Here is a 12712-nt window from a genome sequence, read left to right on the forward strand (position 1 = left end):
TTTGCAAGCCCAGGCGAATTATTGACCTCACCGTGGACTCGGACTCTACTGGCCAATTATTCCTTTTTTTGCCAAATTCTACAATCTGTATGCTCATAGGAAGGCCTGGTGGAGGCTATAGCTAACCATTATCAGGTTTCCAGGGCTGAAGTAAAATTCCTGCATGAATGGAGGAGGGACAGAGTCCACAGCCTTGATTTCCCCCAGGTAATAGACTAAGTGGAGACATTACTCTGTAGTAACATTGAATGGACTGCAGGCAGGTTGGCAGCCTTTATAGATTGCTGTACTTATTGTATGTTTTGTAGTAATACAAAGGGAGGTGTTAATTTTAGTTTAATCATGGCCAGAAGAGTAAGACAGTTAGTAATTTGTTTTGAACCTCCTCCACATAATTGGGAACTCAAAATGGAGGATCATTTGAAACGGATTATCTCAGAAAATACAGTACAGTTTCCTGGATGCTGTGCATGGTGTTAAACACTTAGTTTTTATATTCATAAAGGTGGCGATATGCCTACTGCCTACATGTACGTCCTCAGGCCAGAAACTGGCCCCTTGCTTTCCAGGAGGATCCTCCAAGCAGTCCTAGCCTGGTGGCAATATACCAACTAGTATTTACTGTTACACAGTAATGTATGTAATTCAGTGTCCTAGAATTTGTTTCATAAAATTGGATTTTTTATTTTGCTATGCTATCCCATCAAACACCCCCAAATAAAATGCTGGAGAATTTATCACAAAAGTACTAGTAAGGATATACCAGTCATAACTTATAGTGTTTGACTTAAATTTACTAGTAATGTCCTAGAGCTCAGTTCGCAGCCAGCCTTGTAGATGATTTATTTTCCAAATGAGATTCCCCAATTTCGTTTGCTATCCTATCAAAATCCTCCCGTCAAATATGACAAAGACATTATTGTACAAAGATACTTAATTCAGATATAAAAATGTTTTATCTTCAACTGAAACAGCACTAGACTAAGTACTGAAATAAAGATAGGAGAAGTTAATGTTGCATTCAACATTGTTTTGGGGGAAACAGACCAAACTTTTGAATATTTAAAAAAAGTTTAAGAGTATCATCCCCATCTTATCTTTCCAGGAGTGAACAAAGTCTATAAGAATACATGTGCGTAGGACAGATTCTGAAAAGCAATTACACGTTGACAGGCAAGGGGGTGTTTTGACTTAAAGATCGACCCTTCAAAACCAATTTCCTGGTTCCAGTGTGATTCTGAAAGTCAATTACTATGTACAGAAGCAAGACCTCCCTCTGTATGGTGATGAAACATGTCGGGTGTAATGGAATGCTGAGTAAGTAATAAACAGGAGTACACAGATTAGAGACCTTCCAGAATCAGGAGCTAAATCTTGGCAGAAGGAAGTTAGCTATAGCTACAGATATTTGAAGAGAAAGAGACAGATTTTGTATGAGAAAGAGTTTGTATGAGAAAGAGAAGGGGAAGGAGAAAGAGGGGGAATAAAGATAGAGGGAAGGAGATAAAGATGGACAGAGCAAGAGAGAGAGAAAGGGAGAGAGGTACATGTATGGAGGAAAAGGGACGGGGAAGGAGAAAATGAGGGAGAAAGAGGGAGGGACAGAGAGAGAGGGAAAGGTAGAAGTAGGAGAAAGAGAGGGAGAAAGATTTCCCTTTCCACACAGATGATACATTGGCGTTAGAGCATATGCTTGTATTTTGTGAGGTATCATCACGGGCGGATATCCTACTAGTAGACATGTATCGATCACTGACTCTGTGTCTTCATAAATCAAGTATGTGGCTTGTTGACACATGCTTTGAACTGAATGAGAAATATTGATCAGAGAATAGAGATAACTATAACCTCCTTAAACATTCATACCGCTTTGTGAACCTTCCAATTATAGCAGCAATGAGAATGTATCACTGCATTGTGTATACGTTTTGGGAATCATGAAAATGCAGACAGATAGACAGACAGACAGAAAGACAAGTCAACAACAGTACTACACAACTCACAAAGTATAATGGATTACAGAGTCAATGTTGTGGAACATATAATCACAGACAGTATTTCTAAACAGTATGATGACAACTAAGGTACTGTATTCATGCGGCCCATTGGTGCCCATTGTAATCCTGAGTATGAGGTAAAACCGGTCTATCAGCTTTAAGGTTGGGCTCAGATACACACATGTACAGCGGCACGCCTCACAATAACGGTCTGTCACACCGTCTTTACTAGCATGATTGTAGTCATCAGTATGTAAGGGTTACATCGTTATAGGCTTTAATTCATGTATGTGTCAAAAGTGCAAGATTGTGAGCCTCCGTCTAAGATTACAAAAACCAGCTCAAAATCCTCTTGTTGATTATGCATGCTAGACAATTCTATTCCTCTTGTTTGTTTCTGAATAGTGAAATAATGAGTTCTGTATAATATTATTCAGTCGCTTGTTAAAAAGTGCTGAAAACTGTATTTACCGTGTTATGGGGAAGTCTAAACCATTTTACACAATAGCGTTGAGGCTGTTATGTTATCCATTAACAAATAGCCTTTAGGTGACACCTAAACTAAAGATATGACTTAGTACATGTAGTTACTGTGGAATGTGGATTGAAAGGCAAGCAAAGACTTCTTTGATTAGAATTCAGGCCTAGGGCAGCGTATATTTTACTCTGTCACCAACAATTGCACCCTGCCATAACAGAATGTTTATTGGCAGTTTGGTAGAATTGCCTACAAATACGATTTTACATCTCTGTACAATGAATGGCAGTCTGGACCAATATATCAGTTTGAATGATTCTGGAGGCTGTTGTATTTCTGCATTTAGTTATATTATCATTTCAAAGTTTTTGCAGGGCTTTTACTTCATCTTCATTTGGTAAAAGTCTTGTCAAATTGATGGAAATTTAAATGTTAAAAAAATGTCATGGCCACCCCCATCAACTTTGAAATGGAAGAACCCTATGACATCACTCAAGTCTTGGTCAACATTGCAATTGGTTACCAGGTCCAAAGTCAGGAGGTTTTGTTTTCATTTCCTCTTTTACATGTACATGTGTACAGTCATGTAAAAACTATATATATGTACAATTCTAACCCCTGAAATTATGGTAAGTTTTGTGCTATAGAAGATGGGATTCATTGATATTCTACATCATTGTTAACTTGTATCTAATTTCAATTTATAAAGCAATTTTTACTGTGTCCACTTTCAGTCTTCAAAGACTACTTACTTTATACATAGTGTTATGTGTTACAGTTACCCATGTATGACAACCATACTAGTTTAACAAGTACATGTACATTGTATGTTCCAACAGTTTCTGTGAGCCACGATGCCTCGAGCGTTGATGCGAGCGGACACGATCAGTGCTGACCCCGAGGAAGACTTTGATGTGCTCGATATTCCCGACTACGGGGATTCACCGCTACCAACTCCTGATCCGGCTTCAAGTAAGCACACATGCACATAACGATCTCACACATCCTCATATATTATTGCTGAGTTTCGACTAGTGTTCAATGTAGTGTGTCACAAGTAGTCAAACTCATATTTGCAATGGTTTCAGTAGTAGTAGTATCCAGTATTTGATTATACTGCTGCGGGGTTCCCTGACACAGGTGTGGGCAGCAGTCAGCAAGTCTTCACACCAGGGCATTGCTGTCTCCAGGACCCGTCCCTCTGTCCCAGGACGGAAATTTGCTTGTTTGGACGGAAAAAATTTCACCCTGTCCGTCCCAAAAACTGAACTATATGACATGAAATTGATGAAAATGGACTATCTTTGTAAGCTTAGACTACTAGTAAAATCATGAATTTAACAACGGAAATACAAAATGTTGGCTCTCAAACAATGAGTGGGAGAAGAAAAAAAAATTTGAAGCTATTGACAGCCCTGCACCAGGGTCAGCGCTATTGAAGCCGCACGCCTCAAGAGGCCAGTAATTTGAGGTTTTGGTCGTATTTGGAACCATTTGAATGTAGGTCAATCAATAGAAGTCTGGCCCAGGTGCAAGACAATGTTTATTGCCTGTAGGATAAGTGCCACCTCCATACAAGGGCAGACAGTACTACATGAACATTATTTCCCCAGAGCGGAAAAGTATTGACTAAATTGAGCCTGTCTGTGCATGCAGGTGTTTGAATGTGTGTGTGTGTGTGTGTGTGTCTGTGTCTGTGTGTGTTTACTTGTTTGTGTGTGTTTGTGTGTCCACGTGTGTGTGTCTGAGTGTGTGCACGTGTGTGTTTGTGCATGTATGTGTGTGTGTGTGTCTGTCTGTGTAGATATCAATTATTGTTTCCAATTGATTTAGTCCATTGATTCTCTTGGCATTGATAAACAGCCTTGGAGGTCTTAACAATTTCAATTCAGACTCTTTGATGAGTTTATTTCATACCCGATTTGTGTCACCAAATTAACGACATGTCTTTTGTATCATCATGATGCTAGAGAGGCTTGAATTGAGTCTGCAACAGAGGCTATATATAATACACATGTTGATGATCTGATGCCTTAACTTACAATGTAATGCACACACTAGTTTGATATCTGGCTGTTCATGTGTCTAACGTGTGATCTCTCCTATATTGTTAAGTACATGTACCTACTGGAGTGAGCAGGAAGAGACCAGAAGGTATTCTCTACCTGCATGTGAATGTGACGTGTTGGAATGATGTCTATGTGCATGTCTTTTTAAAGGGAAAGGCAATAAAATCCAATCTTTGAACCCCAGATCTTGTTTTCTCATAATTGTATCCAAACCTATTGTTCGTTTGTCCTCTCTATTTGCGGAGATTGCCGGAGAAGATAAAAGACTCGGCAGCCATACTTTGAATGCATTTGAGTTTGCGTTGATTTGATCTGATTTGGAAAATGGAGTGTATGCGGTTGAAACAAGGTTACATAGATGGAAAAAAGACTGAATTTTCATCATGGTAGTTTTAAGTTTGCTGTGAGAGGTTACAGTGAAAAACATCAACATCAAACCACCGCAAACTTAAATGCATTACAGTAATTATCAACTCAGGATACCAGGCTAGTTTGATTGCTTGTCTAATTCCTTGTGAACCCTTATTGGCTAATTTCTAATGACACCACAGATTTTCCAGCCAGCTAATGAAAGTTGGTGTTACATTTTGCATCCCAGTCTGACCAAAACCCTGACCAAAGAGAATGGTGGATCCAAGTAGATAATTAAGGATTTGGGTTTCACTGGATGTTAGATTTTCTTGCCTCCCCTTGTATGGCCTCAGTAGAGCACCATGATCAAACTGCATGGCTCAGACTCATTATATAGAGACTCATTATATAGTAATTCCAGTGACCGCTCAACTACCTAGCTGTCTGATATAAAGTGATCTATCGACTTCACCTTTTTTATCTAGGTTGGACAAGATTGAAAATTGACCTCCCAGATTGGATTGTCAGACTCAGTGAGAGCAATCTGATGGTCAACTTTCAATCTCTATCTAGTATCAGTCTAGATACGTCTTGTTCAATTTTCTTCTTGTGCCCACATTCAATATTGTTCAGTGGTATTAAAGTTACTTTGCATGGAATACGTTTTGTGTTACAATAAGTTTCCCAAGGGGCTCGTTTTCAGTGAGTCTAGACAGCCTGACTAGGTAAATAATTCTTGGTCAAATTTAAGACTGTATGATTATCATAATTATCAAGCCTTGAGGGCTTACTGCACAGTATCATAATTTTACTTTATTGCCATCTCCTATATTGATATTCGGATCTGAGTGCTCGGTAATATGTTTTGTCTCCATCCTTTGGAAGAGAACCAGTTTTACATGCATGCAGCCTTTAATTTCAAATGCTAATGCTTACTATACGCCAAATAACAGTTACTCAAGCAACTGGATATGATTTTGAAAAATCGTATTTTCCAAAATCATAATGTCATATTATGAGTAACTGTTATTTGGTGTATCGTAATACCTGGATGTCTAACCTTTATCAACGCCTAATGCTTACTAGTATATCATTTTTGGCAACGTCGCAGTGGCAGAGCTTAAACAGATTTCATGAAGGAGTGCAATATCTCAGTTGTAATATTTTACATATCTTACTCCCCCTTGCAACATTTTTTGCATGACATATAAGGGGAATGTTGAAAGACCTTTGCTGATTTTTGCAAAGGAAAGATACTAATATTTGCTTCTTTTTAAAAAAAATTTTATTCACGTATCAATAAGCATAGGACAAGAAGTGCTTAATATATGAGTATTCTGCTCTTGAATAACAAAATAACAACAGACGGTAACAAATAATCACAAACGTGACGTACAAATCCAGTTGAAAACAAATACATGTATCAAAACGAGCTAAATCAACTAATTTTTGCTACGTTTTTTCCCCCTCAGATACCAGTCCCTTCAAGGTTCCGTTCTCCAGTATCCACAAGGACCCGGTTCCCTTCAACCACCCCAAACGGGCGGGGTTTATCCCCGGGGAGCCCATTGATGTGAAGATCATCGATGTGGAGAGGAGCTACAGGAGGAAACCGCTCAACCCTAACCTGTGAGTCTGGGGATAGGGGTGGGTGAATGAACGAACGAACAAACATACGAACAAACAAAGGAACAAATGAATGGGTTTATCCCGGGGGAGCCGATAGATGTGAAGATCATCGATGTTGAGAGGAGCTATAGGAGGAAAACTCTCAACCCAAACCTGTGTCTTGTAGATCTGGGGGTGGGAGGGAGGTTGTGAATGAGGGCAAGAGTGAATGAATGGATGGCTGATTAGTAACCGTAGTGACAAAGTGAGAAAAAAATGAATAGATGAGTGAGCAAGTAAGTGAGTAAGTAAGTGAGTGTCACTGAGTGAATATATGAGTGAGTGAGTATGTGTGTGAGTGAGTGAGAGAGCTTAAATAAATGAGTGAATGAATGAATGAATAAATGGAGGATTGATTTATGTTGTTAGTGAGCAAGTCAATAGATGAATGAATGAACAAAAGGAGGAGTGAGTGCACTGGTTGTATCTTTATTAGTGCGTTATAAGGGGGACGTTGGGTTGGAGATCTGTTTGGATGTATCTTTCCAGGGTGGCAGAATTATGTACCCCAGGTGGAATTATGTTAGTAGGACGTTACATAATTATCATCAAACATGACGTCCAATCAGGTAAATGGCTACTTGGAGTGCAGATCAATCCCACTAAAGAAAAACCAACCTCGATAAGCAATCATGACGAATCACTATGATAGCAGTACACCAAATTAGTTTCTCCCAAACACTGAAGCATCCCCATCCAAACCATTTAGATAATACATGTACGTGCAATACTGCCATGTGCTCAGGAAATGATACACACCACAGCGACAGGTGCGGTCTATCTGTATTCTTTACATACGCTGTGAGATTTAGTGGAGGTATAATGAACTTGCCCTTGAGAGTTTCCCTCGATGTATTATTCCGTCTCCGGATGAGCTGAGATTTAAGATCAAAGGCAGAGGTTCGCCACATGTCACATGTCATGTTGGGATTGTAGCAAACCTCGGCAGACATGCATTAACCATGTAATATAACTAAAGCCCACGATGTACTTGGTTGTAATCTTTTTCCGTGACCTTGAACTTCAAGCTGTCAAGGGGAACGTTGATCAAAGAGAAGGGGCCCAAAGCCCCCCTTGCTGTTAATAAAACATTCACTGCACTACATGTACATGTAGCTATTGGATAGGAACTGTTCTGTTGCATTTGAGTACAGTCAGATCAGCTCAAGATCTTGAATACCACTCAGGGGACCGATAGAATCCTATCTATGTGGACTATGGACTGGATTCTTAATGTTTGTGTGAATGGCAAAAATTATCTAAGGTACCAGCAAAAAGGGGTCACATTAGCTTTTATCGGCTTTTTATGTATAGACTGGGGTGTTCACTTGTACAGGTTTTACTTTTAATTATTACTAATTAAATACAAAATGGTCAAAGAGTTTAATTGTGAGTCTTCTGACCCATGTTGTTAGTAAAGACAAATAGTTAATTGGTAATATTCTGACTTATCAACAATAAAATATGCCACAAAATCTAACTGACAGTTTTTAGTCAACTACGTGCACTAAACTAAAGTTAATGTAAGAAAATCAAATCATATAAAGCAAGGACAATTATCATCTCTGCATGCACAGGTATTTTTGTTGATGAATGATAAAGTAGCAGACAGCCAGCACTTCCATTGGCCCCATTCAATCCAATTCCTCCCTTATTGATCGAATGAAAGAAGGAAAAGTATCGTAATTGGTTTTCCTGCCATATGGCCCTGTGCACATATAGTTCATATCAATAGTTATCACCTGTGCTAGCATTACACAGTGCATATTTTCTCTACTAACATAAAAGGTTGAATATTCAAACTACATTTTGGAAACCAACTGAGCCCCAAAATTCTACAATGAAACGAAATAAAAAGGGAGTTTTAAAGTCTATTTATCTATTTATTTATTTCTGTTTTCTTTATCCAAGGTGGATGCAGTCAGTGCTAAACGCACTGCTTTTCAGGTGTGCCCTGCACAAAATAACATAAACAGACTAAATAACATAACAAGGAAATAACATAGAATAATGAACAGAAAGTAACCAAAAAGATAATATATACATAACCGAGAGTTTTTTTAGCTTTTCCGATTCTGGCTCTGATCTGTCATTGATTCTATTTCATGCCCCATCTGTGTCATCTGATTAACGACATGTCCTTCATTTGTGTCATGGTAGAAAGGCTGGAATTGATTGGCATTTCATCAAGCTCTTTGGAGTCAATGATGTGAATGAAATTTTGTATCTCACTCGAAATTCATCACCAAGACAGTGTAGCATATTATGTCATTAAATGTCATTGGGAATTCTAAGGATGTTGCTTTTATTTATCTTGCAATTATGTCTTCCCTTTACATCATCAATTATGTATAATTTTTCTGTGACAATCCCTCAGTATAACATTATGCTATGGTGCATAATTATTTTATGTTTAAATTTTAAAAGATAAAACAAGCATTTAGCTCAAAATCTTAATAGTATCAGTGAATAATGCAACATTTATTTTGATATTCTTTCAAACTACTTCCTCTCAAGCATATTCCTACCATACATACTATGATTACAGTTTCATTCTGTCAACATTACATGTCATCAATATTCATTTTTAAGATAGTAAATTTAAGTTTATCAATCAATCTAGACAAACATTTTCACCCTTGACTATTTTCCCCATTCCTTGCAAAATAGTGAAGTCCCATTTCAGAATAGATAGTTATGTCTGCACCTGTGAGGTGCATCTTACATGTAACTTTACCAGTAAATATTACATGTACATGTAAGTCTAGACTTGAAATATGGATTAAATTAATCATTCATCAGTCAGTTATCCTACCAGACGATCTTATCCAACAAAATAGGTCGTCCAGTGACCTACATGTAGATATAGCAATAACTTTCAATCTGTTGTACTAAATATCCCATGGACACTTTACAAGTAAAATGTCTTTAAAATTCTGTTTGAAGTGATAAGACTAAAAGCCTTCATGGTCTCTCTAATGCCTCTGTATAGCCTAGCATGTATAATTCTGGGTATAGCCTAGGTTTAAACAATCATGTATAATTCTCAGACTAGTAGAATTAAATTACAGCGCAGCAAGTCTTGATCAAAGTAACTAACCGTCAAATATTAGAAATAGGTCATGGACTAACCTACATGTAGACATAACAATAAATTTCCATCTGTCGTACACAAAGAGCTTTGAAATCATGTTTTAAATGATGAGAAGGGAATATTTTTTGGGTAAACATTCAAGTAGAATTCACACTCTGAATTCTACTTAAAACTCAAAACTTATTGCATGGTAACTTTACCTGTGAAATTCAGGTAGAATTACTGTGCAATAAGTTTTGTTCAATTGAAAGTAATTTTACACTCATGATTTTGACAGGCTTGTGAAGTGGACTAATTACTGTCAGTTATTCAATACTTCAACACCATTGTGCCTTTTTTATTCAATCCCTTTTGAATGATCTCTGTAATATACTTTCTCTGTGAAGGTGACACCAGCTAAGTCCCAGGGACACGCCCTAATCTTGAGTGACTGGTGACCATGCTAGTGCATGGCAAATGCACAATCGTGTAGGTGAAGTAAGGGTTATGAGCTTACATGTGTATATCACTCAATTTCTCCCAAGAAACTGTTATTGCAGTTGTCAATCTCACTAACTGGAAATAGGTCAGTCTAATGGAACTGTCCAGTGCCTTGAAGTAAATTACACATACAGGAGGCCATTACTGGTTTTATTAGATGGTTTATTAGGTTGGCTTGATGATTTCTCACTATTTGGGTGACCGGAGCCTTCAAATGCTTCCAAAAGATCACGATCAGATGACCAGACCTAGTATAGAGGGCTAATACGGTACATAAACAGAGGCCTGGAGCCTAGTAGAGGGTTGAATATTCATCTGCTTTAATTCAGAATTCACCCAAAGAAAGTAGTGTGTACTGCTATACAATACACAATGTACAAACCTGGCTTGAAAAAACTCTGATATTGCAGAAAGAAATACAGGCAACTTCCAATTCGGCAGGCAAAAAAGGTAACACAGCAGAGGCTTGTTATAAATTTAATGTATTCAGGAAACACAATGCCATAGGAAAAAAGTCAGTAAGGAATTATTTTGAGCCCTGAGTGCAATAGAACAGCTTCAAGGAAAACTTTCATCTTCAAATCAAGAACACTAGTCAGTTTTTGTCACATGACAAAGGTATAGATTATGCAAACCAAAGAATCTATGACAGTCCATACATTTCACTCATAATTGACCTCAGTAGAGAGATGTCTTTGAAAATGAATTGGGATGCATGGCAGCAGTGGGGAGGATTAGAAGTGTGTCTTGCTTATTGATCCCCCAGTTTGTGTAATTGTGAGAGCACAGATGGCAGAGGAAGATTAAAGACAGACCGATGAGATGTGCTCTGGTAATCACACAGAAAAGGGTCACCAGGGCTGGGAAGATGGAAGATGTCATTAGTGCTTAAGAGGGCCTGCATGCTCTTTTCCTTAAGGCATATATAGGCAGCCCTATTGTTATTTCCCATAATTGTCTACAGGGAAATCTGTCATTCATATAATTTGTAGTGAGGCAACCAAATTTTGATTGCCTTCCTGTATTTTATCGTAATACCTAGGGGGTTCTTCTGAATTCAAAGTGTTGTCGGGACCCCCTATGCAGACCCTAGTTGTGATTGAACAAAAAACTTTTAATTAGTTATCTAAGATTGTAGTATTTGTATAGGGCTTAGATTTTGCAGCACAGGAAAGATAAGGAGTCTCCAATATCTTCGGTTCATAAATTACAGTACATGTATTAACACAATGGAAGACAGAACATATTACATGTATGTTAGTTGTCCAACTTAGAAACACCACATGCAAGAATCTAAAAATTTAAAGTAATAAACTGTTACATCATATATGTCATGCTGTAGTTTATTTTGGGTCTGAGTTTCAGATCTAGAGAATCTAAATTATTTAGGGGGCTTACCTTGCTACATGTAGCTCAGAAATATCGCACATGAACTTATATTTTAATCAGACAATGTACATTGTATCCATTGATTACAATGAATTTTGGAATACTGAAAAAATATGCTAGCTGGGCAACCCTGGCATTTAACTACATGTTCCATGCAGAACCAACAGATAGATATTTAAAAAAAGTACTAAAATTAAATCGGAATTAGTAAAAATCTTTTCTAACACATTCGGTACTATAAGGTCACAAAGTTTCCCTTCCCAGCTCCCCTGATGTGATAGTGATACGCCACCTGTTTGACCCATTTCTATGATAAAGTAATTGCAGGTCACGCTAATTTGATTAGAATCCATGGGGCGGAGGGAAAATTGCATTAACAGAACATAAGAACAGCCTGCTTGGCTGAGAGTGCTTATCACACTCTTTTGACGAGAACTGAGATGCAGTCAGGTATCCATATTAGATTTGCCTGTCACCTGGCTTGAAAGCCTATTAGATTCTGAGGGTTTTTCGCGTCATTAACTAACTTTATTGCCAGTCATTGTGTTGGAATACAAAATGTCTAGTACATAAGTGTCAGTAGAAATGATAAATCCTTTGTTGTACCTCATTTAATTATTCTTGTTTAAATCAAAGTAGTCAAGTCTTTTTTAAGGAAAATTCTGAGACTTATAGATGCTATTTCCTAAGTGATAAAAGATACAACTGGCATAAGAACATTCATAGGCAGAATTTCTTGTCAGGATTCTCAGGAACAGAGTGTCCACTATCTTTTATTACATCTGGAAGTGTCTACAAATTACATTTTCTCCTGACTGCCTTATTTGTCTTGAGGTGAGTGATGATATTAACCTCCCACTGGCCTTTACCCTACAACTCTTCCTGTTCCATTCCTATTCTAAGCTTTTTTCTGTTTCTTTTTTGCAGCTACACTATCAATCTCCAACATGGGGAGCACACCTGGACCGTCAAGCGCAGATATAAACACTTCAGACAGCTTCACGAGGCCATCTTGCTGTTCAAGGCATCACTGCATGTACCTGTACCAACAGCAAGGTACTGTGTAAAATTTTGTTGTTAACTATTTCAATGAAAATAAACGTTTTTTACTCCTGACCATACTGTTCATAAGTCAACAAAGACTCAAGCTCCATGTATGATAGTATTGATAATATCATGGAGAATC

General features: G+C 37.9%; 1 protein-coding gene across 3 annotated transcripts in view; it reads left to right on the forward strand.

Annotated features, from left to right (window-relative positions):
- LOC136422247 (phospholipase D1-like) overlaps positions 1-12712 on the forward strand; it is a 40476-nt gene that overhangs the window by 4070 nt on the left and 23694 nt on the right. For 2 of the 3 annotated variants that reach the window (XM_066409891.1, XM_066409893.1), the window contains exons 2-4: positions 3315-3447; positions 6368-6524; positions 12454-12582. In XM_066409891.1, the coding sequence (XP_066265988.1) occupies positions 3330-3447; positions 6368-6524; positions 12454-12582 (404 nt within the window). In that variant the 5' untranslated portion in view covers positions 3315-3329. Of the gene's footprint in view, positions 1-2134; positions 2207-3314; positions 3448-6367; positions 6525-12453; positions 12583-12712 lie in introns of those variants that run through there. The other variant, XM_066409892.1, reaches the window with a different exon arrangement.

This window comes from Branchiostoma lanceolatum, chromosome 16 (genome assembly GCF_035083965.1).
Source record: "Branchiostoma lanceolatum isolate klBraLanc5 chromosome 16, klBraLanc5.hap2, whole genome shotgun sequence".
Classification (NCBI taxonomy): domain Eukaryota; kingdom Metazoa; phylum Chordata; class Leptocardii; order Amphioxiformes; family Branchiostomatidae; genus Branchiostoma; species Branchiostoma lanceolatum.